This window comes from Oryzias latipes, chromosome 7 (genome assembly GCF_002234675.1).
Source record: "Oryzias latipes chromosome 7, ASM223467v1".
Classification (NCBI taxonomy): Eukaryota; Metazoa; Chordata; class Actinopteri; order Beloniformes; family Adrianichthyidae; genus Oryzias; species Oryzias latipes.
This window is the reverse complement of record NC_019865.2, coordinates 3,836,664-3,863,592: the sequence shown is the minus strand read 5'-3', so window position 1 is coordinate 3,863,592 and position 26,929 is coordinate 3,836,664. Positions and strand designations below refer to the sequence as shown.

The 26,929-nt window shown below is 43.0% G+C and overlaps 1 protein-coding gene and 2 long non-coding RNA genes across 3 annotated transcripts; 2 read left to right on the top strand and 1 right to left on the bottom strand.

Annotated features, from left to right (window-relative positions):
* The first annotated feature begins 76 nt into the window (after positions 1–76).
* Positions 77–6,186, top strand: LOC105354317. Its single transcript, XR_908962.3, has 2 exons — positions 77–3,267; positions 5,840–6,186. It is a non-coding gene; the product is annotated as an uncharacterized LOC105354317 (long non-coding RNA).
* On the bottom strand, positions 3,260–17,064 carry LOC105354318. The gene is made up of 6 exons (XR_908963.3): positions 16,493–17,064; positions 16,153–16,193; positions 11,199–11,305; positions 7,033–8,141; positions 3,572–6,603; positions 3,260–3,493 (listed from the first exon to the last, which is right to left on the bottom strand). It is a non-coding gene; the product is annotated as an uncharacterized LOC105354318 (long non-coding RNA).
* A 3,210-nt stretch (positions 17,065–20,274) lies between these two features.
* On the top strand, positions 20,275–23,488 carry LOC101157054 (serine/threonine-protein kinase pim-1). The gene is made up of 6 exons (XM_011476764.3): positions 20,275–20,680; positions 20,828–20,934; positions 21,024–21,074; positions 21,160–21,526; positions 21,875–22,051; positions 22,138–23,488. Exons 1-6 carry the CDS (start codon positions 20,611–20,613, stop codon positions 22,347–22,349), a joined length of 984 nt encoding a protein of 327 aa, XP_011475066.1. The 5' UTR covers positions 20,275–20,610; the 3' UTR covers positions 22,350–23,488.
* The last annotated feature ends 3,441 nt before the right edge of the window (positions 23,489–26,929 follow it).

The window sequence follows — 26,929 nt, the reverse complement described above, 5'->3', positions numbered from 1 at the left end:
ATCGTCACTGGAATCCTTAATTGAGGAGTTGCACAAGCGACCTAATTCCCAAAAAGGGCTCAGCAGGCGGCAGAGCAGCCAGCAGAACTCAATCTTTTGCTCAGATCAGCATGGAGGCATTGTGGTGCTAACTGTCTGTGATCTTCCATTGTTGCTAAATGGCCCAAAGAACAATTGCCTGCATTCCTGCACTGCTGGGCCATGTAACTGTATCTGCAGGACAGAGGTGTGACTGCATGTGCATGTGTTTAAATATGTCAGCTTTGTTTACTCACTCAATGCATTTTCCTTTGCAGAGTTTGTCTGTGGGTGGCCCGCATGTCACTGAAGGTGATCATCACAGGTGAAGTGATGTGGCTCCTAAAGGAACCATTTTGATTTCATTTATTTTCCACCTTCTCATCAGTTAAACCCCACAGAAGAATTGAGAGGTTATTTTGGGAGAATGACAGTTTAACTGACAAAAACAAGGGAAAAATGCTCAGAGGAACTTAAAAATTGAAGTCATAGTCCATAAAAGCTGCTAATCATTCCAATGTTTTCTGTTATCAAGAATAAGTTTAATAAAAAAAAGTCTAAAATCAAAATGACAACAGTCTAAAAAGGTAAACCTCAACTTTTAGCTGTTTGAAATTGCGAACGTAAGTATAGTTGCTACAGCTCAACCGTTTGGGATTTATTACTTAACATCATTAATTTGAAATGTGCCATTTAATCCAGGACTTCTGCAGAAATTTAGAATCAACTTGAAAAGAAAAGAAAAGAAAAAGAATATCTTTAAAAACTGGAACGAATTCCAAGCGTGAAAGGGTTAAAAAAAAATTTCTGGGCATGTAAATAGTACAATGACAATAAAGCTTTTTTTTGATTCTAGAAGAGTTTTGTTATAAAGAGTTTTCTAAATTTACAAAGCAGCAAATATATTCTTAATCCCGTGTCACTTTATTTATTATCCACTTTTAACATGATTTCCAGTTTTAAGAAACGGATCAACATGCAGACGAAACACTTCACCAATTTATATATTGACAAAGAAAGGTATAAAGATCATAGAATAAACTAATTATTACAAGATAACGAATCCAATACTCATACATTTAAAAGAATTTAAACCTTAATGATCCTGTTAACTATTAAACTAATGTGCAAAGTTCACAGTAAGCTGCTTACGGCCTAAAACCAAACGTTAGATGTGGTCAGCATAAAACTTACAGTCACATTTATAAAAGCCGAGAGGAAAAACGTACACAAAAAACCGGAGCTTTAACTCCAGTCTTGACATTTTTTCAACTACCGTAACTCTTCAACCGTTGATGCATTTAATGTAATTTCAGCAAAATCTGAAGCGGGGAAAAGCGGCTTTGGGCTGATATGCAGCATTTCTCTTTTTTCCGGTGTTGCATGGTTGTGCAAAGTTTATAGGAAGAACTACTTTTCTCCGCGTCAAAATCAGCCAATTCATGTTAATCGTGTCAACAGTTGAAGAACATTAACTATTTGAAGACCTACTCCAATAAAAATAGTGTTTTTAACATGTTGTAGCTTTTTTCTCATGACGTATAGGACATATTTGATTTTTCTGAGTATTTCTTTATTCAAATCGTGGTGAATCAGGAGCAGATGAAAATAAAAGCTCCCATTTGTGATGCAGCAACTGAGATGGGCGAGCCAAAGTCTCCCTACTCATTGTCCTCGTCTGAGCTGGAATCTGGCTGTGCAGCAGGAGAGCTGCTCCATATTTTTGTTGTGCTGCTAATGTTGGGGTTGTGAGGGGATAGAAGCTAGTGGGAGAGCATGTAAACAACAGGATGATGGGAAATCAGCAGAAGCTAACTTCTGCTCCAACCGTCCTGCCCTCAACTCTGAAACGAATTTCTAATGAACTTCTGCAGAAAATATGTCCTAGAAAACGGCACAGGTATTTGAATTTTGACAAAAAATGCTTCATCCTAATTAAGAGACCACAAGGAACGCTTTAAAAATAGATCAAAAGATGATCAGAGTGGAACTTTAAAGTGTCGCCGGCTGTTGTTGAGGGATTGAACAGAGAATTATGGCATCCCTAGTAACTTTACCTTTGGTTTTTGACGTATCTGTTCCATTTTCTTACATGTCTATTTGATTGAATGGATGTAAAAGAAGTTGCTCTTCAGGTTACAGCTCACACCTTTTACATTAGTCACCGTTTACATTGTCAGGTTTGTTTTCTGTCATTTTCACGAGTGAACAAAATCGAAACTGACATTTGACTCAAACTGAGACATCTTGAAAATGTTAACTAATTTGTCTCTCGTGTGAAACAGGTTGATCTTGACTTCACAGTGAATGATGAAGGTTATATAATTTTTCCAAAAGGGAAAGGAAACCGAATAAAAATTCTTAAAAGAGCAAAATCTGTGAGTGGTCAATAAAAATTGGAGATTGTCGCACTCCCTGACCCTCTTATCCAACATCCATGATATGTTCTCTAACGCAGAGTCCTGTTCATTAAAGCATATTACCATGACGCCATCCCTCTGATAATTGGCCCACAACACGTTTAGAGTCATGACCCACTATGGAGACAATCAAAAAGGGCTTGCCCAGGAGAAATGCTTCCTTTCCTTGAAGAAACATCCCAATTCTTGTTATTTCGCCGAGATTCTCTAACAATCCCCTATGAATGAGAGGATCTGTTTGCTCACACTCCCTCGCAGAGAGGTCAGAGGTCAAGCTCAGCCCCCAGAGCAAGCGCCAAGATGGAGAAGATTGAATATCAAGGTGCTAATTGTCCCAAAGACTGTGAAAATCACTTTTCACAATAAATCTCTTTCCCCAAATACCTGCAGAACATCACTAATAAAACAGCCTGAGCGTTCACATTCTTTTTGCTGCCCCTCAATCTCGTGTCATGAAGTCAAGAGAGATGGGTTTGGATGAAATGTTTCCAAACCGATTCAGCAAAGGAAATGTTTGAGAAAAACGTTTTACAGGAAAAGCACCAGTTTACTAAAACAGCCATCGGTTCAGCTGTCTTCATTTGGAAACTTCCATTGATTGGCATGTTGTTAACTACCTTGGAAACAAACTCAGACCTTAGAAATGCCTGGAATGATTTGCACGTAATATATGAAGCAATTTAAGTCATGCAACATAAGAGGAAGCCATAAACTGAGACCGAGTTAAAAGCAGCTTGGCAATAAACATTTGTTTTAAATGTCATGGCAAGCTAGGCGAGGCAGACCCAGGCGCTGGAACCCAGAAGGAAAACACAAGGTGAAGACGTTGGTAAGTCAAGTTTTAATGATATTCAGAGTTGCTTGAGATCTTGATGTGGCTGGAGGCTGGAGAGCAGCGGGTGAAGTTGCTGGAAGAAGCTTGAGGTAGTTACGGCTCGAGGCGAGGCTGGTGGTCGGAGTTGGTTCGTGGCGAGGCTGGAGGTTCTTGGTGTTCCGAGAGGTTCTGTGGCTCAGGTAATCCGGTGACTCAGGTGTCCACTCGTGGTCAGAATGTCCTGAAGGCGAGGCAATACAAAAGTTGGATGTGAACATGAACAATTGGACTAAACTAGAAGAGAAACCACGTTGTGCACCATCAGGAGCAACGAACTGGCGATGAATGCTGGTTCCGGATCTGCTTAAATAGGTCTGGTCGGTGATGAGGTGAGTGGACACAGCTGGGAATCATCAGGAGCTAAGCAGAGAGGGGAGGGGGAGGAAAGCTGAAAGAGGCACCATGACAGTAAATTGTTTATCATTTAAAGCGTTCATTCCACTCTTTTGAGTTTGAATCATGTCATTGCAGATCCAAATGTATTTAATTTTACAGTTTTAATTTTCATTTTTGCTTTTCATTTGTTTTGCTTTTCACGTTTTTAACAAAAAAAACGTTTGACAAGGTTTGCATTTTTTGCATAAAGATTTGAAGACCTGACATAAAATTGAGTCTTTTGCAAAGTCACACCTGAGAACAGAGAGTTTCTGGGAACCACTTAAGGGATAGGTAGTGAAGGTAGTTCCTGTAACTGTTTAAGGTGACTCTACAACTTAAACCTGTTCTTATTTTTGTTTTGACCACAGAAATCCTGGCTTCTGGGAAAACAAAGACTTGAAACAGGTGTACCAAGTCCACCGGCCCAGAACAAAAATCTGCTTATGTCAGGGACGGGGGGACTGAGTCAGGGAGCCCGTCAGAGACCGCTTCACACGGTGTCAGGGAAAAATGCGTCGAAAACACTTTAGTGTTCGGCCGAGTAAACACAACAGCGAGAGATCATCTCAGGGAGAGAATTGAAGGGTCAGATGAAGATTAATCCTCTAATATCATGCTACTTGTTTAGACTGTTAAGGTCAAATTAAATCAAATAATTTTTTTTGTAAATCTCTTACTAGTTCAAACCTTATTGAGCTGATAAAAATTATGAACTGTTGGTTTAAACATCAGAAAATTACTGAGGAATGAGCTGAAAATGCAAACGGTTTTCAGTTTTAGAAAAATTCTGAAGGTTAAAGTAGAGCTTTGTTGTCAAAGAACACGGATCGGAGGTGGAGACTCAGAACCAGCACGTGTGGCTTTAATGTCAGGTCTTCGGTCAGTGCACGGGTCAACCAACACAAAGAGGACAAACTGCTTTCCCTCCTTCAGCGGGGTATTTCTGTTCGACTTCTGCATTATCAGATCTTACGCCACTTTAAAATGTCCGCTTTTACAGAACAGGATTTCAGCAAGTACCTATTCTTCCATCTGCTTTTGCTTCAACATTAGGTAGTCTTGAGCTAAACTGTACAGTGGCCGAGAACCGCCATCACAGCAAAAAAAAAAAGCAACTGCAAACAAAATGAAAATGAAATCAAATAAAAAAGAAGAAATGCGAATAAAAAATAAATGCTGCAAACAATAACCGGCATCACAGCAAAAAAGAAAAAAAAGCGATGCAAAAAAAAAACTTTAAATGCAAACATAAAAAAGCGATGCATCTAGGAGAACGGCTGCAAATATTTTTTTCTTTTTTTCTTTTTTTATTATTTTTTGGAAAACGGCTGCAAATAAAAGGAAAGCCTTAGCGGAAGTGACATCACCACGAAAGTGACGCCACAACAGATCTGGAGTCAGTTTACAGAATGTACACCAGAAGTGGGTTGGCTTTGAATCGGAAACTGAACGAGAAAGTGAAGTAACTGAAAATGTTGGTGTTAAATGTTACTATGTGTAATTTTGATGTTATCTGGTTTGGCCAGAGGTAGCCCTAAGTTTTATTCTGGTTATTGTTAACTTCGGCTAACGCGCAGACACAGCCAGTCCAGTGTACAGAAAGACCACTAATCAAGCTGAGTTTCACGCGGAACGTGATTCAGCATTTGCGTCTACCGCCTCTTGCGCTTTGCGAGGGCACTAAAGGAACATTCCACTGCATTTTTTGGACTATAATCAGCTAAAACAGGGTCCTGTTCAAAAAACCACAGGACCCTGACTGCTTAAACCTGGATTATATTATTCATTTGGTTCTAAAGAGTACATTAAACACAGTTTCTGATTTGTGAAGATGTGAAATAGGATGATTTTTAAGGCATTTTATGCACTGAGTCCACCTCAGACCAGGTACTGAAAAACCGCTGGACCTGAACTGCTCAAACCTGGATTAAATTTAGATAGTAAAGAATAAATTAAACACGGTTTCTCATTTGTGAAACTTTTACCTGATTTGTGAAAATGTGAAATAGTATCATAAAAGCGTAAAACACGATAAAACTCATCTTATTATCATTCTAAATTTTAATATGGGTGGTTTGTATTGTCAATTTTTTTCTATCTACTTTTAGAGGATGACCTTGAAGGAGCTGTTGATGTTTTTTTTCTGCAGGTGTGCCACGTGTTCCTCCATCTGGTATGAGTCCTCTGACACGCCTTCACTTCATGTCTTCCTCAACATAAAGATTACCAACGGCGAATACCTGTGCCAACATTTTAAAGATTCCTCTTTTGGACTCCTATAGAGCCTGTAAAGCCAACATGGACTTTGGAATCAATCAAGAATTCCCCTGGCTTTGGGTGCTTTTAGACAAATGAATTTTTTTTTGTAAAAGTTAATGTTGCCACACCCAGTTATATTTCAGGGCTACTATATTTGTTATACTTTCTGTTACACTTTGAAAAACTGCAACATTTTTTATATAATACTTTCTGTAATAAAAAATACTGGACTACAGACATTTTTGTTCGGTTTCTTTCAGACATAGAAAACTTTTTTTGACACGTGAAATGATAGGAGAGAGGAAAATGACATATAGCTAATATCATACATAAAAAGGTTGTATTACTTTAGTTCTGGGTGCCCAAATCCAGCTCTTGAGAGTATGCTTCCTGCTGGTTTTGGGATGCCCTGGTTTAGTTACAATGCAAATACTTCCCTAAAGGTTTTACAGACCAGCCATGTTTTTTAGGGCGATGTAGTTCTCAATAGCTGATTCCCACTGCAAAGAAGCTCTTAGACCAATCTGATGTTGTAGTCCTCCAAAGAGGGTTTCATGCTCATCCCCACCAGGAGTTGCTGGCACTGGCAAGATGCTGGTGATGTGGTTCAAGGTTTGGTCAGATGCCGGGAAACCGCAATTGCTCCCATCAAATCTACGAGGAAGTACAGAAAAACGTTCATACTGAGCAACACATCAAAAAGGTTTAGCCTTGTTAATTTTTTTAGTTTCATGGTCATTCTAATAAATTCTGTCCGCAGAGTAGCAAGTGGAGTGTGGTTCAGTCTTCTGGTAAGGCCTGCACCTTTTTATCTTGCTTTTTTTTGCTGCAATGGCGGTGGCCACCGTAAAACTGTCATTCATGGCAGCTGCCATTAAGACTGACTCCATTTTTAATTTCAGCTGGTCGCAGGTGCAGCGATATTTCACCTCAGAGCTCAAGTGTAACGTCACTGAAATGCTCGCGCAGAACACTCTGAGCCTCCCTTGTGTCTGCTTCAGAGTGACATGCTGTTCTGAACAATGTGATCTGTGTTTCAAGATTTAGACTTTTTTAAAAGAACATCAGGTCACAGGAACAAACCTTCATCGAGGTCACAGACAGATACACGATGAGAACCACTGACGGATTATGAAAACTGGACTGAGTGGCCCCTCCCCCCTGGCGTTCCAAACAGGAAGTACCAGCCGGCTCCAAGAAGCCAAAATCCCAAAGACTTCTATAGAGAAATAAACAGTTGTGACTCAGTCGCTCAGATTAACCATTCTTGCTCTGATATTCACATCAGATGTTAGCGTCTTGTCTGTCAGTCAGTGACACGAAAGGAAAATGAACAAAATTAAGGGCAATCCACATCGAATCCCTTCTGGGTCTTTTCTGTGTGGACTTTGCATGTTTTCCCAGTACTCCTTTTTCCTCCCACAGTACAAAAGCACGCTTCATAGGTTATTTGGTGTCTCTAAATTGTCCCTGAGGTGCGAATGGGAGTGTGTTTGTCTCTCTGTGTTGTTATGTACTGGCAAACTGTGCAGGATGTACTCCACTTATATAGTATGTGGATAGGCTCCAGCAACCCTGTGTCCCTGCATGGGAAGAAAGCAGGTTTAAAAAAAACAGAATACTAACCGGTTTTATTGTATTCAGACAACAATGGAAGTTATTAAAAACAAAATCTGATTCAGTAAATCCCACATGACTAGTTCATTTTCACTTTTAAATCATTAGACAGCTTCAGTAAAGAGTTCCCACTGGTGGAAACACCAATGTTCCTTTACGTTTTACCTAAAGTGTCCTATGGTTGCATTTTTGGAACCATCAGAGTTTTAAAGAATATTTCTGTTTTTACATGATCAGTTTCTGACAGGGCAGCCCATGTGTGAGAGTTCTCGTTCTGCAGGTCTGTGAGCATCTTGTTTTCTCAGTTTGAGTGACAAAACATACGTGGGACATCTGTGGATTGCCGTCCCTCCAGGATTTCAGTTTTTACCTATTGGAACTTATGCAAGAAGACAGATAATCTGATTCCTGAAACTGTCAAAGCAGGTCAAACCAAGAGGAGACGTTTGTTGCTTGAGTGTTACCGGAGTTTGGGCGTTCCTCTTTTGCCTGCAGCGTAGGCTTACCCTCACACCCCTCTGGCATGACAGTGCACATGGCATGAAATGCGTGGAATCTGGCTGTGCTGTGTTCCTCTGTAACAAGAGAGGTGTGGAGCACCTGGGTTAGGTGAACCTTTACTGGCATAAAACACTCCTAATCCACCAGGATGCAGGAGAACTTTGTTTTGGGCATGCACCATTGATGACGCACCTCGGACCAAACCAAATGTCACATTCGTCATAGCAGGCCATCACTCAAACTGGAGTGATGGATGGGAAATACAGATAAATGTCAGGAAGCGAGACAAACTAACTGACATTGAAGTTTCAGAGCTGCTTCACGTCAGAAGGCCTTCAGGTGCTGCCAGTTTAGAGAGAACGTTCAGCAGATTTCTTCTATTAAAAAAACTTTTTCCTGTCTTGCTTTTTCTTTTCTTCCTCCTCTCTCCTTCCTCTTTTGTTTACCAAAGATACAGCCATCATCTTTCCTGGCACAGAAATTTTCCCAGGTAGGCAAACACGGCTCTCCCTTATGTCCACTGTTGATCCAGTGGGCCATTGGCTCATCACTGACGTCAGGACCGCAGAGTGTAAACAAAGGCTGGGACTCCAGGCTGCGCCTCTCCCACGTTCCCTTCACATCCGAGGCTGCTGTTTATAGAAGGGTTCCCTGCGCACATGCGGCCACAGCAGGGGTGGGACGAGTGGGACAGGAAAGTTACACATCCGTGTGTGTCGTTCAGAGTTCGGATTTACGCAGCTTCTGTTTGATTTGTCAATATTCTTAAGGCAGACGCTCATCTGCAGAGGAAAGCTGACAGCTGCTCTGACATTATCAAAAGGTCATCTTCCAGGCCAGGATTGTTTCACACAACAAGAGACAGAAAGACACAACTGTTACTGTGATTACAACTTTCCCGTTTTGGTTAACAAAACCAAGAAACAAAAGGGAAATGTAATCATATCTGTACTTAAAAATATATTTATGAGCGTCATAAAAGCAAATAAAATTTGGGTTCAGTTGCAAACACATAAACACAAATGGCTGTTAAGCTTGATCCAGGATGATGAAAAAGGAAATCAATCTCATTTGAATACCAATTTATGAGGTGCCCGTTCATCAGAGATGTTTTACTAGAAATCTGCAAACATCTAGCAAAAATAAATACATTTTTCTAGATTTCAGTTTAATCCAGATTTGTATAAAAACGCCAAATTGTCTATTAAATGAATAGCCTAAGAAATCAACTGCATACATCTAAGAGTTTTTATGGTCATTTCTGTACTGAGCACATAAATGACGGTGATGGAGAGGAAAACTCCTTCTAAATGGAAGACGGGAGAAAAAGGAAAAAGGAAGGGTGCGACAGCATCACCCGTACATCATAAGTGTGTGTTATCATCCGTTATCCTTACGAGTGCTTCATGATACACTTACCACACGCACAACAATGGTATGTCCATTTTCATGACGTCCATTGAAGTGGCCGAATGAGCTTTAAGGGAACTGCGCTCCACTTGGGAAACGCTGCTCTCCACTACCCTCCATGGACCCGGACAACCCACAAAAGCTCATACGGGTCGAGCCTGTGCACGTGGGTGCATGTGACTGAGGCTGGACATTGGTTCTAGACTTTTCCATCCTTTGTCTGAGGGCCATTCACAGTGTGGTCCAGACTGTTAGAAGTCTTTCAGACAAGGCCAGACTCACTAACTCATCTTAAATGGGCAACAAATACCAAAAAAGTTTACAAGTTCATTTGTTTTGGTTTCAGAAGGTCACGCGGCCTGGAAACACAACAGCTGCTGGTTTAGGACCCAGATTGCCTAAAGTTAGCAACCTTGTTCCTTGTGCTAGTCCACTGAAATGATATGTCAAACAAAAACATATTTAAAATTGTTGGTGGAAACGTTCAATATCTTCCGTTTTGAGCTGCTATGAGGATGAGTATCCGTGACTCATCCTCATAGCACCATGTTTTTATTTATCACAGTAGCCATTTATTCACCCTCTTTTTTCACTTTTGTCACTTTTTTATGTTTAAATTTTAGTTTCATAACGTTTTTCTTTTCTGTGTTTTAGTCTAGTTCTTTAGGTTGTTATTCTTTTCTATAAAGTATACATAATGGTTAATATTGAAGGTTTCAAACAGATTTCCCTCTGTCTCTCACATTTGGGTCCTAACAAGAGCACCATGTGTTTAGTCAGACATAACTGCTTCTGGACAGTTTTTATGTCTCCTAAGTGGATTATTAGACCAAGAATGTGAAAAAGTTCACACCTAGATTTGATTTAACACTACAGGTTTAGGAGGGGATGATATAGAACCCCTATTTTACAGGGAAGTGTTTACCCAAAAAAATACATGCAACAAAAAAAAGAAGAAAAAAAACTGCTAAAAGTCTTTAAATTGCAATTTATCTGATCATCAAATACAAAATAATATAGTATTTACCCACTCCTATGCATCTGCATTAAGATCGTTTTTCTGCACATGCTTTTACACAAGAAAAATCCAAAGAATTTTCTTTACCTGCTGTATAAAAAGTTATTTTAGACAAAAACTGTAACGTAAAACATTCAATTCTGTTTGAAGTTCCTATTCAGACTCTCAGCCTTGTTTTTTCCTATGTGATACTTGATTCGTCATCCTCTTCTGCTTTGCGACACACATACTACAGAACGACAATCTGATGTCTTAACAGCTATTTGAACACAACTGAAGGTGCGCTTTTGCATGAAAGCAGACGCTAAAAGCTGCATCTCAAACTTTTAACTACCGCTTGATCAACAAAGAAAGTTTAAAAAAAGGCTTTACAAGCGCAGCAGTGCTTTCGAACACTGCTGGCTATGTTTGTTAAAAATGTCAAAGTGTGCTTCTCTCAGAACGCTGCATGATGTGATCCAGCGTGAACATCTACTGCAGACAAAAAGAACGGGACAACATGTTCCTGGAGCTCAGATGCTAATTAGACAGATCTGGTTATTTGTAGGGTTCCTCGAAGGGATGGCTTCTTTAATCATTTTTAGCGTGGAGCCAACATCATTTGTGAAGAATGCTAAATATGCGCTCATCCTATGATAATGCCTTTCATCAACACACACACAGAGGAGGGAAAGAAGAGAGGAGTAGAGACTTGTTTTCCCACCTTTTCCCCCCTGAGGGACTGCAGGCCCGGATGACTCCACAGGCTTCCTCCCACAAACCTTCAGTCTTTCAAAGGTAAATTCACTCCAGTGGGATCGTTTAGGGAAGCTGAAAAAGAGCACAAATTTTACATTTTAAATTTGAATGGTAGCTTAATTAAAGATTTATATTGTAATTATGAGACTAAATTCCATTTAAACTGAATATTCTGAATCTACAGCATAGAAATGAGAACTCCTGAGGACAACATGTTGCATGCAAACTTTTTTAAGTTGTGTCTTTGGTCAAAAAACAGACATTAAATGTTTGTTTTTGTTTTCTTTAACAATCCAACTTAGTATATCTAGTCCCCTGGATTTTAACGCAATTTGGACACATGCTAATTACTTTTTTCTCTTATTTTAAATGGCACATATGATGTCACCTACTAACCAAAGTAAAAACAAATATATAATAAATATATAAACATTTCAAGAAGACTTTTTCTGAATCCACTGTATTCTGAGGATGAAAAATGGGATAATTCATAAAAAATAAAATACTGCATTGCGTTTGAACGATCTGTCATTAGGGAGCAATGGGGAGGAGCCAGAGGGGTGGGGGATGAATTTGGATTCGGCCTAAATCTGAGTCTCCCTGTGCTGGTCCCCAGCTCGAATAAAATCAGGGTCGTTTCGTAAAAATCCCTGCCAACCACCTGTGAGAAAACAGTGACAGCAAATTCACTGTGGCGACCCACGAAAGGATGTGGCAAGAGGTGAACATAAGTTACCAATTAGGACAAAGAGTCTTAAATAAGTTAGAGAAACCAAGTGCTGTGATGAAAGTCTGAAATCAAAAGTGTTTTCTGTGTTTTACTCTGTTGACTGGTTAAAGGGCTTTACCTTTTATGTCCTGCTTAAGCTTCTGCACATACAGCCCAGGTTCCCATTACGCCTCTGCCAGTTACCTACCGGAAAATAGAGGGTGCATCCAGTTTCATTGGCTTCCTGTTACCTGTTTTTACCCATCCCCTTTCTTTCCAGTGTCATCCCGGCTCTAATCCACGCCACATATTTGGTTCTGAAATGAATTTCTTCTGGCCGTCATGAGTGTTAAATACCTTTCCTGCGGTCGCCATTTCCTGGAAGGAAAAACTGCAAAGCTGATCTACAGCATATTTGTATATCTTTCTCTATTTCCTGAGTTTCTGTCACCCTTGGAATCTGTCTCCATTTACTAACGTCTTCCCAAAACATCTTATGTGTGTCACACAGCAGTTCCGTATTTGCTTGAATTTTTAGCTGAGTATAAAAAGTCTCAGTGACTTCAGACCCATATTTTTAGGCTCCTTCCCTTCTGTGCAAACAGCAAACAAAGGAGCCCAAATATTAGAAAACAATTTGTGAAGCACGGCTCACAAAAAGCAATCAAGAAAAGCAGAGCCAAGATGAGTTCAATGGGTTCGAGTAAGCTTTTCCATCCGGTGGTGGATGGGAACTAAATCAGAAATCTCACAGCCCCATCCAAACTGCTAAAACAATCGGGGGGTGGAGGGAGGGGGGGGGGTGTCTGGACGTCCTGATATGGGGTTTCCCAGGGAAACAGCTTTGAGCTCTTTCTGGGCCATGACATCACCGGCAGCAACACAGAGGTGTTTTCATTCAGCCGGATGAAAAGAGTTTGGTGGGAAAACCCCCTTCGGCACCGATGATAACAACAAAAACTGACGGCTAAACTCTCTCAGCCACGATGCAAATGAACTGTAAACAGTGGGTGCGGGTCGGTGGGCGGGGCCGAATGAGAAAAGTAACATTTAGGATGGAGGTTGGAATCTTTCAAATGCTCCACAACCTTACCCAAGAGGTTACTGTGTTAGTCATTGTGAGCAGAAGCTGTTGCTGGAACATAAAAAGAGAACAGCTTACTTCTGAAGAGGGGGCAAAGGAGGGACTCTGTGTGCTCCTCCTTGGAGGGAGCACATTCCCACCACCAACATTCCTTAGCGGTGACACTGGGTTGTTTGCGTGACGCCAGTTTAATATGTCAACCATGTCTGTTTCCCACGTGGATAAATGTGTAAAGCCCCGGTGCTGCACAACAACTCCATCCCTCCCACTACCCTCCGTGGGAAGGTGACAGGCTTCTTCCTGGTTCAGCACATTCTTCTCAGATATGCATCAGTTCAAACTCCTCCTTCCGGTTTTCAAACACGCCACGGCACCACTGGAAGAAGTGATGCTTTGCTGCGGGGGAAAATCCAGGATGGAAATGAGAAGACAAGACCCATCTTGGGTTGGTTAGCCAAAACACTGATCCGTTTTCTTTTTTAGATCTTAAAGACCTCAAAGGGCTCCCCCACATTTGTTCCTGATTGGGTCTTCACAGAACCACTTCATCTTATTGCGACCACCTGATTTGCCTCAGGGTCACTGGAGACTTGCTGTTGAGGTGTTAATGTGAAACCACGCAGCCACACTAGAGGTGATAATGTTTTTGTTTCTAATTTTACGGTTTATTCATCAACAGCCTCATTATTTATTTTTTTTTAATCCCAGAACAGGGGGTGAAGTTTTATTTTCTCTAATCTAAACTCCCATGTGGACGAGTAGGGAATGACAGCAACACTGTTGTTGCAACCAGGGGCAACGGTAAAGGCATCCCGCCTTATTTTACACACATGGGAGCGGCTCCTCTTCAACGAGCCCAACAAAAGCTACAAACAAACCTCGCATTGACTCTGTAGTAACCAAATCCCTAATTGCGACAAGTGGGGATAATTTCCTGAAAGAACAGCCTGAGCGGCGCTGCGCAGGTATGCCGCTCACCCCTGACCCCCGAGAAGGCCTGTGCTGACATGAAAGTTGGCCTGTGGTGACCTTTAGGGTCCTCTACCAACTCACTGTGATGCTTTCCCACAAAGAGCCACTTTGATGTCTGTTGGAGGCTTTTCTCATGGCCCTGCCGGTCAAGACCTCTCACGTCCCGAGGAGAGGAGGAGGTAAGGGGCTACCTGAGGAGAGGTCAGGCCACACTGGAGGTTACCCTACTCCACAAATGCTCCCTCTTCCTTATGGCGACCTCTAAAGATAATTTACCCTCCCTGAAAGACCCCCCCTGCATTATTCCCCTTCACACACATACTGAGTCGTTCCTCCTTCTTAGGCATGAGCTAAAACAGACGCAGCTAATTTAGAAGCGCATTTCAGCCCTTGTTTATTTGTGTGTGAGGTGTTTTGGTGACGTATAGGAGTCACAGTGAGCAGCTGCAAACCGCAAGGCTCGCCTCATACATTTTAATCCAGGAAGCTCAGAGTTGAGAGGGCCGTTGGGGTCATAACCTGTGACAACTTACATAGTTCTCCAGAGGAGGTTTGGAGCTAAGCTAAGATTCACAGATGAATTCCTGACTGTCAAATCCAAAGCAGTGAGGAAACCATGACCCCTCTGTCCTCATTGTCTGGAAACCCAATCAACATAAATGACACGGGCAGGCTTTGTTTGGCTGATGGGGGCAAGGCTGCTCCTCCTGCTGAGCCGTGGGGCACTTTTACAACCCCGCTCTAATTATGTGCTAATCTCCGTCAATCACCGACTGGACGCACAAGGCACCACCAGGAACTCCTCTGCACACCACTTCCACGAACCAACTGCCCGTCTTTCCTCAAAAGATTGTTACGTCATGGTGGGGCAGTGGTTCGCATTCTGACCTCGCAGCGAGAAGGCCCCGGTTTGAATCCCGGCTAGGAACTTCCTGTGTGGAGTTTGATCCTGCTTCCTCCCACAGTCTAAAAACACCCTTCATTGGTTAACTGGTGTTACCAAATTGCCCCTAAGTGACTGGTGACTCATCTAGGCGGAATTCCAGCTTTGCCCAATAGTAGCTAGATTGACTCAAGCAGCCCATTGACCCCAAAAAGGATTCAGAGGATTGATGAGTTGTTGCCGAAACTCGTGAGTCGAATGGGTAGCTCCATATTTGCTGTTGTGTATGTGAACTGCCATACCTGAATTTGTGGTTCAAGTTCCACTCCTATCATCTCTTGATCTATTTTCAAAATATTGCCAATGATGGTTATGCACTTTTTCCAGCAAAATAAAAACATCTGTGTCATTTTCTAGGACATAGTTTCTGCAGAGCAGCAGTAGTTCATCAGAAATTCACCTCTGAGTTGTGGGCGGGACTGTTGGCATAGAGTAAGCCCACCCCCAGTTCTGGAAAACCATCTGTTTACACTCTCTCCTGACTCTTGCTAGCTTTACAGTTACAGATACTCGGTGTGAGGATTACTTAGATGTATTTTTTAAAGATGAGTCATTAGTCAAAACATTATCTATTAAAAGACCTTTCAGAGCAAACTATATCCAGATGTGTGATAATGTATTACCCTTTGCACACGAAAGAACAATTTTTTAAATGAGATATTTGTTATTTTTGCAGCTCATTTTCCTACACGCAAGTAAGAAGACTCGATCTCTGAGGCCCCGCCTTTCGCTTCTTGTGGGTACCTCCCACTTTCATGTCAGGCCTCGTCCACGAAAACAAATCCGAATTTTTGCAAAGATTGATGTGCATATTGTCCATATAAAAGGAAACCGTTTTAGATCCATGCAGAAAGTGTGTGTGTGTGTGTTAGCCTGGGGGCGGTGCTGCAGTGCAGACTCTTCCTGGAAGGGGCTGTTCCTCACTTTGTGATGTCACAATGTGAGAACCCAGTCATTTTTGTGGATTGGGAGGGGCTGGTGCTCAGGGCCAGGGTTTTAGAGGAATACTGTGTGTATGTATCAAAATACCGCGTTGAACCCAGTCTGCAGCTTATGGTAATACTAAGCGGTTGAAATATCAGGTCAAAAGCCTGCCTAACACATTCTCTGGTTATGAAAACCTCTTTGAAAGGTTGGATTGCTTCTACATTTGTGCACCTCTAAACACCTCTTTAAGCTCATTACTGCACACGTTTTGTGTTTTCACTTACGGAACCAAACGAGATGAGCTTGGGATGCCGGTGATGACTTACTAAGGGAGAAAGGAATAAAAAAAAAGGTTAAAAATCCAGGAAAAGTGAAGCTTAACATTTTTTGCAGGGCTGCATGCCGAGCAGCAGCCGCAACGCTGACTCAGCACTAAGTGGCCTCAACACCATTTTATAGTCACTGAGTTGAAAAGGTTCACAGAACTCTAACTGCACATTTGGTTCATTAAAGCTTTAATCTAAAAAAAATACATTAATCTAAAAGACTGAAACAAAAACGGAGGAATTAAAGTAAACGCAACACAAACATTTGTTCGCTTGTCTTTAATTTGCACCGACTTACTGCAGTAGTGGAGTCCTGTGCAAACAAATAGCATATCTCAGAGCTTGTTATTTCCACACTTGCTTGCCCCCCCCCCATAATTATTTTCGCATCCCCCTGCAGAGTGACAGCAGGTGGGATCCGCCGCGGCAGCTGAAGCCGTGATTCGCTGGCCGTCCTGAGTGATGGACACGCAAGTGTTGAAGGAGCAGACAGGTGGCAGGACCTTTTACCTCGATGAGTGAGTCAGAAAGGAGAAGGACAGGCCACGCGGGAGGGAAAGTGAATCACAATGTGGGAGGACAATGTGAGTGCAGTTAATGTGTGACACAGGAAATGTCATAAATTTCTGATGAAGGGTGCGGGTGGAGTGTCAGGCCAAGGATCTGCCTACAGGTCAGGGAGATAAGTGAGTTCATGGGATGTTTCCCCCTTGCAGCGCCAGTGAGGGACGCAGCGCTGAACCGGCTTTCGGGGTCAAAGTTGACATCATTTTGTGCCGCATAAGAAAATGATGAGTTTTAGCAAATATTAGGGACATTTGCATCTTAAATATTCACTCCAATCATCTTTTAAACTATATTTAAAGTGTTCCCAGTGGTATTTTAATTATAATTGTGCCAAAATAAAATGTTTTCTAGGACAGTTTCTGCAGAATGACCTTGTTTGTTAAAGAAAATAGCATTAGGAAAATAAAATTCTCATCAAAATATGAACCAAAAATACAAATTATTTATGTTTTCAAAAAGCCAAAATTCTGAAGACTGAGGATTTTTCTAGAGAGATTACAATGTTGTTGTTTTGAAACTTCTCTCTGGTCATAGTTTCTAATTCTCCAGAAAGAGGAAGTCATTCATAATGCGTGGTTATTTCATCTGTAAACCAGCTCTGCAGCTGCAGTGCTGCTTCCCCTCATGGACTCCTGAACTTCAGTGTGATAGCAAAAGCCTTACATAAAGGAAAGAAGAAAAAAATTTTTAAAAATACGTCGCATGCAGGGGGCAGATCTGGGATGTCCTTCTTTACTGTAAGAAGCGACAGCTCATCCCTCAGGGGGAAACTAAGACTTCCAGATATTGGTGTGAGCAGCTGGCCACGGACTAATAATACGCCCCTCTGACAGACTGAACTGGGTGGCTGTCATTTGAGCCCTGCTGATCGTGCATGCAAGCATTTCTGCTGCCCGCAAAAAGATGCGCTCACATGCTGGCGTGCGTTTCCACGTCATTCCCGGCTCCCTGGACCGTGAATAAAGATCCACTCTGCAGCTACACTCCTAAAATAGGGATTGCACCACATTTGAATGCAATACCTGCACATGCACCGAGCAAAGTGGTGGGATTATTGAGCATAAGGAAGTTAAGTTATTAAACAAAATAGGATTAAGTGAGTCTGAGCTCATTGGTCAGATCATCCCTGATCTAAATCTGAAACAGCAAGAAGCCTCTTTGTCTCAGAAGAGATCATGCTGTGCAGACAGCAGCTTTGAAATTAAAAAGTAATCAAGAGCTCTGCAGTTGTGCTAGCACCCACACACACATCCACACACAACCACACCTTTGTGCAGGCATTCTGGCATTACCTTCCGATTTTAGAGGGAAAATACCACAAAAGTGGGAGAGTTTTTCTCTGGCATTACTTTAGAGTGTATAGATGAGGGGGAAAAAACATAAATATTGGGGAGTTTTCGTAACTGTGATAGCTTAATGGGGACGTGAGCGGGGCAGCCCCTCATTTGCAAGTTGTCCTCATTTCAAACGCTTCATAAGCAGCAAAGGAATTCGCCCTGAGCGTCCCGATCGCAAGTATGGACAAACTTGTGTGACTTTCCACCCAGTTATGCAGGCTGGCCTGTGAGAAAAACTCCCATGCATGTCTTATATGCGTTATTTAACCCACTTAGATCCAGATTCCAGCTCAAGTGAGGAAAACAAAGACGTCCATGGATCTTTTTGTCTGTAAGTGGATGCATCGGAATGGAGCAGAGCAGAGAGCTTGTGGCTTGTGTGTAACAACTACAAGCTTTTTTAAACAGCTTTTTTTTGTTTGCTCCTTAATCACAACAATTTGAATAAAAAAACAATCAGAAATGCATTTTTAAGCTTAATTTTTCTTTATACGCTGCCTCCATCATGAGAAAAATGCCTCTCTTTTAGAAGAAAGAGAGGCAAACGTTGCAAATTCGGCACAGGACTCTCGTTTGGTGTGAACGCAGCATTAGAGTTTTTCTTCTTTTCTGTTTTTTTTTTTTGTTCCTTTCATGAAGAGTAGCACATTACTTTAACATATTCTTTGCACAAAACACATCCATACATCTTCATGACTGGAAAGGAGCAGAGAGAGGAAAAAAAATCCAAAATTACTGCCCTTATGTCAGATCCTAAAGAAAAAGGGGAAAAAAGAGACAATTCTAAATTCACTTTTCTGCCTGCCACCACACCCAACACACATAACCACCCAATATATTCCTAATACTTTTTTTATTATTTGTACAGATTTCAGAACTTTCTAATGGGATTTTATTTTATTTTTTTTAAGAAAGGGCCCTGTTTAATCAATCATTTCCATTCGATCCATCCATTCATCCACGCTGGTTTCATCCTGGGAGGGGTCGTGGTCGTTTGGCGAAGTCGGGGTGCAGCCTGGACAGTTTTCCCCTTTAGATGAGTTTGCAAAAGCTGAAGGTCACTTCAAATGTCACCGACTCGAGGAGAAGCCCCTCATGAAGGTCAGAGGTCAAGGAACATGGTTTAACGTGGCCGTGGATGTGCATGAACTTTATGAGCCTGCCTCTGCAACGATTGCTGCTTACACTGTTATAATTCACTACAGTGTAATGGGATTGAGTCACAATGCAAGAAAGACAAAACTGTTAGTGAAGCTACGTGAGATTTGAAGTGCTTCATGACTTGAGTTGGTTTTAAATCTGTTTTCCAATAAATCTCTGTTATGACGGTTGAAGGGATGCCTTGGAATTTCAAAGGAAAACGAAATGCAAGTTGAGCGGGTTTTTTTGAAGAAAAAAAAAAAGCACATGTCATTCAGACAATAACAGGCGCGGGAAAAAAGGAGGGCGGAGGAGTGGAGGAGCAGAGAGAGAGAGGGGGGGGGGTGTTTGGAGGAGTAAATGGGACTCTTTTTATCTCCAGTTTCCCACATCCTGTGAACGGCTGCAAACGCGGCCACCCAATTTGAAAGAATGAGAGGAATGCGAGCCCCCCTCCCCCCCGCCCCAAACCCTCCCGCGCGCCCGCCCCTCGCGCCGCTTTGATGCGCAGCCAGTGGAGGGGACATTGTCAGTTAACAGAGCTCCAGACTGATAAACTGCGCTTTTAATGGGAAGATAATCAGGTAAATGGTCGGCCTGTTAAAACAACCGCATTGATTAACTGCTATGTCTGTGTCCAATCACCAAAAATATTATAAATATAAACAAAATAAATAAGTAAGTGCTCATTTGTTTTTATCAAATATGGTCATAAAAATAAGTATTTTTTTTCCTTTTTGGTTCTCCAGATGAAAAGCACTCATGTATTTTTTTATATATAATTATTTCTCCTGTGGAAGCAGCGTCTGTCTGAGTTCCTAATAATGGTTTAGTCTGGTTTTTGGCGCGTTTTGATTCCCGCCACGTCTGTCTGGGCCGGCCGGTTAAGAGGCTGTCTGTATTTTTATTTTGTGATTGACGGGCGTTTGGAACTCAATCCTTCAACCCCATTGGCGGAGAGGACCGAGAGGGGCGGAGATCCCATTGACGTCACTCATCCTTTGCTACGACTCATATAAGAATCCTGCCCCCCTCGGATCTCCTTTCAGGAGCCAGCGTCTGGCCAATGCCTCAACTCTTTTAATTTAAAACTGTGTATATAAATTATTTTTACTCGTTTGTTTACAAATATTGCGACTATATTTTGTTTTTTGGAGCTCCGCACTGCGGGATTTGGTCCCTGTGTTCCCCCCTACCCCGGAGCTCAGGCGGATTGTCCTCCCCTCTGGATGAAAGGATTCCTGCCGCATTTTTGTCGCTGCAACGTGGACTTTCAGCCCTCCAGCTCACGGGAGAGTCGCAGCCCGCCTCTGGATTAAAACAAAACAAAGTCCCAGCTCCAGCCGGTCCGTGGTGGATTATTATTCCAGAAATGCTGCTGTCCAAGCTGAATTCTCTGGCCGCAGACATGCCGGCGAAGATCCAGCTCCAGGTTCATCAAGGTTAGCCGCCCTCCGCGCTGTCATGGAGGACTGCAGTGGCCGGCAGCTCCGGCTCACTGTAGCGCCTCTTTCCCCCCCGAAACTGGGCTCTTTTCTTCCCGCTTTTCTTTATCTCTGGGATTTACCGGCTCCGTGTCTTTTTTGCAGTGAAGGAGAAGGAGCCGTTCGAGAAGCTGTACCAGGTCGGCGCGGTGCTGGGAAGCGGCGGCTTCGGGACCGTCTACGCCGGCACGAGGATTTCCGACGGAGTTCCGGTGAGCACGCGCCACATTTCCCTGACTCCTGCTGCGAAAATTCAGTCAGTGTTCGGGAGTTAAAACGTTGTTTTTTCTGCCGGTTACAGGTCGCTGTTAAGCACGTAGCCAGGGACAGGGTCTCCGAGTGGGGAGAACTGGTAAGAAACTAAACATGAGCGCAAATGTATCTGAATTTAACGTTAAAAAAAACGGAGCATTTATGGTGGATTTTGGTGTTTTCAGCCGAGCGGCGCGCGGGTTCCGATGGAGATAGTTCTGCTGAAGAAGGTCGGGACGGGCTTCCGCGGCGTCATCAAGATGCTAGACTGGTTCGAGCGGCCGGACAGCTTCATCATCGTCATGGAGAGACCCGAGAACGTCAAGGATCTGTTCGACTTCATCACCGAGAGGGGGGCCTTACCGGAGGAGCTGGCGCGGAGCTTCTTCCGCCAGGTGCTGGAGGCCGTGCGCCACTGCCACAGCTGCGGCGTGGTGCACCGGGACATCAAGGACGAGAACATCCTCATTGACCTCCGCACCGGGGAGATGAAGCTCATCGACTTCGGCTCCGGGGCTCTGCTGAAAGACACCATCTACACGGACTTTGACGGTAAATTTATTTATATATAAATATATATATTTTTTATGTTTTAGGATAAGTGCGCGTGACTTTCAGGCTCACGTAACAGAAATTCCTCCGAGTCAGTTACAAACAAAACCTCAAAGGTTTTCCGCCCCCTGGCGGACGGAAGTGGTATTTTTACAACCCAAAGTTTGTAAACAAAGTCACATGTCTGCTCCCCTCCCACGCGCGCGCCTCCCTCTCTTGCAAACACGGGCTGTCAGAGCTCCTGAGCCTCAGCTGACAGTTATGCAACCACACCTGCAAGGCTTTTATTTACACCTTATTGGATCTATTGCAGCGTTTAAAGATTTTTTTATATTTTCTTTTCCACAGGTACACGAGTGTACAGTCCACCTGAGTGGATCAAGTATCACCGCTACCAGGGGCGCTCTGCCACTGTGTGGTCTCTGGGTATCCTGCTATATGACATGGTGTGTGGGGACATCCCATTCGAGCACGACGAGGAGATCACCCGGGGTCAGGTTCTGTTTCGGAGGAGAATCTCTACAGGTGAGTTCACCCCTGCTCACCCCGCCGGCACGTCTGCATCGCCGGCGCTGTGGACTAACACGACGCTTCCCCCTCTACTCCTCCAGAATGCCAGCACCTCATCAAATGGTGTCTGAGTCTGCGACCGACTGACCGGCCGTCCTTCGAGGACGTCATCAACCACTCGTGGATGCAGAGCACCGCCTCTTCGGGGGTGTCCACGGCGCAGACGGAGAAGACGACCACGGAGATCCGACTGCACAGCATCAGCCACGAGCCCAGCTCCTTCACGCCACCCCCCGTGGGCGTGGCGCGGTGATGGCCGTTCGCACTGTTCTGGACTGAACACTGTCTGAAGGACTAATAGCCGAGACTGCGTCGCCGCCCAACCAGGAGGCGCCTCGCCCTGAGGGGCCGCTCCACGCCGTCCTCCTGTGGGACCGGGTTGAACACTGGTCGTCCTGCTCAACAGCTCCCGGGCAGTAAGGACTCCTCTGGCTGCAGCGCCCTGCACTTCTTCCTCCTGATTCCCAAAGGCAGGAGATGCAAGATTTACAGGCGTTTGTCACAGAGGAGCTGCTCGTTCTGGAGAAAGTGCCTTCTTAGAGATGGGGGGGGGGAAGGGGGGCCTGATGATACTTGAACCTGAGAAATCAAAAAGGCAAAGGAACCTTTTTGCTTCCTTACAAGGCTTTATATTTGTTGCTGTCAGTTTTAGTTTTTTCCTCTCATGGGCCTAGATCAGTGAAGCCTGTGCCAGTTTTACAATCACTACTTCCACCACCACCACTACTCCCGTCGCCATTAGCAACCACACAACCTCCTGGTAGCAGCCAAGTCATCCACAACAGGAAACACTGGACTTACCTCAATCCTGCGTCCACACCCCTCCTCCACCCGTCGCGCTTCTTCCGTTCCACGCCGGCATCCGCCGAAACGCACCGAACAATGCAAACGTCGGCATACCGGCGCGCCTCTGCTCCATCCTCCGCTTCAACTCTAGTGGGAAGAAAAAAACTGTAAATGAGAAAGATATTTATTATCAATGCTGTGACTCATCTTCCATCTTAAAGGATTTTTGTTTAATTTTTTTTTGGGTCGCAGTGTTTATTTATTTATTTATGAAAGCATTTTTGGCTGTGTGTCCCACAGCCAGCGAAGGGCCCACGATTTATTTAAGAGGAAATGCAAGTTTGATTATATTCTTTCTTTTCATATTTATGGATGGAAAATTTCACAAGAGCAGGCGTACGTTGGTCTATGCCGTGTAAATAAAGTGTAAATAATTCACAGAAACACTTCCATTTTCATGTACATAAACATCTACTGATGGTGGCTGGTGTTACGCCGTTGTGTGAATGTTGTTGTTTTTTTCCACTCACTCAAATTAGAATTGTAAATTGTGTTAGAAAGTTATTTTTATACGATTCCAATAAATATTTTTCTTTAACGATGACATCCGCTTGTGTGGTTTTTGTTTTTGGTGAACAGGATCAGGTTTGGACGCCTCCAGCGAGCTCCGTCTGAGACGTACGAGTACAACTTCCTGTCTGCCGCTTTTGTAGAAGCGCAGTTGATGCGGAAAAAACTGATGACAGATAAGAGCGGCGTAGAAGGTCTACGGGGAGATAAGAGCGAAGGGCTTTAGCGGCTGTTTTGTTTGAATCTACGACACGTGCAGGAAGAAAACAAAGCAAATCTTTTCTGTGAGAGGCTGCGTCGTGTGGCTGCCACTCTAAAAAACATCTTTCATTTAAACTACGTGAGCTTTCCTTTCTTGGGTTTCTGTTTTAGCCGTTGCAACAGGATATTTTCCACTTGGTGTTTACAAACTGCTCAGGTGCCCAGAGGCTTTTTATTTTATTTTTAGGAGTAGTTCCTTGTGACTCGAATTTGTTTTTGTTGTCTAATAAACCTGGATTTCTGCATAAATGAGACTAAACGCACACATCCGTTTTCAGCTTGTGTCAGAAGCCCAAAGGTGACGTAAAATCAGGATGCCCATCCGTCCTGATTACTCAGGTAATTGTTGGGTTTACAGTGGAATTAGTGAGACTAATGTCAACATTTGTCCCTTTTCTTCATAAGTTATTTAAAGAGGTGAGTATTGGAGCCAAGATCGACCGGTAAATCGAGAGCTTTGCTTTCTGGCTCAACTCTCTATCACCACAACGGACCGGTACCAATCCGGCTGTCTCCGTTGTGAACAAGCCCCCAAGATTGGTAAAGTCCTCCACCTGGGGCAGGGGCACCCCACCCACCCTGAGAGGGCAAACTACCTTTCTCCGGTCTAGAACCATGTTCTGTCTGTGTTGGTTTTCTCCAGACTTCATCCCACCGTGCTTCATAGGTTAATTGGTTTCTGAAGTCAATCTGTCGGTCGCAGACAGATTGACAACCTGACTAGGGTGTACTCTGCCTTCGCCCAACAGGGACAGGCTCCAGCAACCCCGTGACCCTCAAATAGGATATAGTGGGTTAAGAAAATGATTGGACGAATGGACACATGGATGGAGTGCTGGGGCCAGCTACTGTCGGGCAAAGCGGGGGTACTAAGGCAAGACAGTTCTCCAGTCCATCACAGTCTCCAGAAATGTCGTTCCCATTATTTTGGATTTAAAGAAAAAACACTCCCATAAAAGAAAGAAAATGTGTTTTCGAGGACAAATATGAAGAAAATTACAGACACTAGATCCATAAAGATCATAAAGATCTTGGTTTTCCGCGTCTGAGCTGTAATCCGGATCAAAACGGATATGGATATTGGATCAGTTTTGGACATTGAATACTGGATTGCTCGCCTTTTTTTGTTGCAGTGGTAATATTAGGCTGGGGTATGTGAGGGGCTGTAAACTAGTAGGAGAATGTGTAAACAAGAGGGTAGTTCCATGCCAACTGTCCCGCCCACATCTTAACTGTGAATTTTTAATGAACTCCTGCTGCTCAGCAGAAACTATGTCTTAGACAAATGACACAGGTTTTCTTGATTAAGGATAAAAACAGTACAATCATAATCAAATGACCACTGGGAGCGCTTTAGATCAAAGGCGGACTTTAAAGACCCTCAGTTGATATTTTCTGCAACGTCAGAACTGAAGGTGCAATAAAAGTGCTATCTTTAAAGCATTAGATCTTCTCTGTCAAATTTTACAACCTTGCAACCGTTACAACCTTCCCCCATGGTATTTTTTATTCTTTTATCTGTCCTGCATTTCTCCAAACTTCTTCATCACCTCTGTTGCCCTCATTCACATCTCCATTCAAATCTTCTTCAATCATCACCCTCTTTCTTCCAGAATTCCCCTGGATCTTCTCATCCATCTCCCTCCAGAATTTCTCCTTTTTCTCTTGCTCTTATCTTGACATTCAATATAACAACTTCGCCTTTCAGCTTCAGACTCATCACTATCTGACATTCTCTTCACTTTTTTGGACATTCTTAGCAAAGACTATCTCTGTTCCTCTTTCTATCCACACCACGACGAAACCTTAAATATGCTCCCAGTCTTTAAGCCTTGCTCCCTTTTCATCTGAACACACAGTAGATCATTTTTATTCTTTCCATCACATTGACTGGCTCTGTAGTTTTTCTGTCAAATACTTGAAGTCCTACACTACTGTCTTTCCTTTTCTTTCTCTGTTTACCAGTTACCAACAGCCAGAATCCCATTTTCACCAGGATCCTGTAAATCCTTAGTCACATGCACCAGTATGAGGGGTTGTACGGTGAAGCAAGTTTTTGGGTTGTCCAGGCTCATGGAGGATCGTAGAGAGGAGTGTCTGCATCTTAAAGGGTGCACAAGTGTGTTTTGCAGGTCTCTTGAGACTCGTACTGCCACCTTGAGAGACGTCGTGAAAATGGAACATACCATCGTCGTATGTGCGGTAGGTGTATCGTGAAGTATTTGTAAGGGTAATGTAAGTTGCCCTCATGCACTCATGACGTACAGCCGATAATGTTGTAAGGTGCCTTTATGCCACACTTAAGTCATTAGTGCAGTACGAGTACTGGCTACTTAATGACCGTGAATGTCGCACCAACAGGTGATACGTAAATGCCCATAGGATGCCTACATAAACTAGGCATTGCCCGTAAAGATTTGCCCATTTTTCACCCGCAGACACCCTCTAAGGGGGCAGTTGGGACTAAGTCAACAGCAAGCAATCTGGTAGGGCAGTTCAGTTCGTGATTCACGTAAATGATTTGGCTTTGGATTTACGTAGAAGCGTCGATCCAATTACTTCCAATCAATATTTCCATCTTAAAAGTCCACCAGACCTCATGACTCACAGCAAGTGTTTCTGCATCAACTGTGAATAAACGTCATCCAATTAAGAAACCCCTAAAATGTTCCGTCTTTAAGGGAATACAAAAAAAAAAAAGGCGATGTCTTTTAAAAATAGAGGTTGTTCTCTTCATCATCAAGTACCAACGAACCCTTTCTGTGAAGAGGCTGCAGCAAACAGGAGACCACAGGCTTCTACGAATGACACATCGCTTCATTTCCCCTCCAATTCTGAGAAAACACAGACCACTTGAAAGCTTGCGTGTCAGCTCATGTTTGTAGGAATACCAAAAATGTCACCAGAAAGCTTTTTCAGTGTCAAAATTCGGACTATTCTGGGGTTTATCACAAAGCAAAGTCTCACGTAAACTGGGGCAGTATGGCTCGCGCATTTAACATTTTTCTAGGTAGAAAGGTGGTTTTTAACGCCAGAAAAAAAGATTACGTATAAAACTTTAAACATTTCTTAAAATTATTTTGAAAAAATGTGAGTCTGTTTTTAAATAAAGCTCTCTTTCTAGAGCACAATTAAGGGGGGCAAAGCTGAATCTGTTTTTCTGATTATGAAAAATATTGAAACCAGAAAAACTGGATGGATTTTGTGAGGAGTATG

What these genes read in the sequence shown, in the direction of transcription:
- LOC101157054 (XM_011476764.3), top strand. Translation starts at nt 20,611, where the DNA reads ATGCTGCTGTCCAAGCTGAATTCTCTGGCCGCAGACATGCCGGCGAAG. An exon ending in CCAGCTCCAGGTTCATCAAG is followed by an intron (nt 20,681 to 20,827) that starts GTTAGCCGCCCT and finishes TCTTTTTTGCAG; the next exon opens with TGAAGGAGAAGGAGCCGTTC. An exon ending in TCTCCGAGTGGGGAGAACTG is followed by an intron (nt 21,075 to 21,159) that starts GTAAGAAACTAA and finishes TGGTGTTTTCAG; the next exon opens with CCGAGCGGCGCGCGGGTTCC.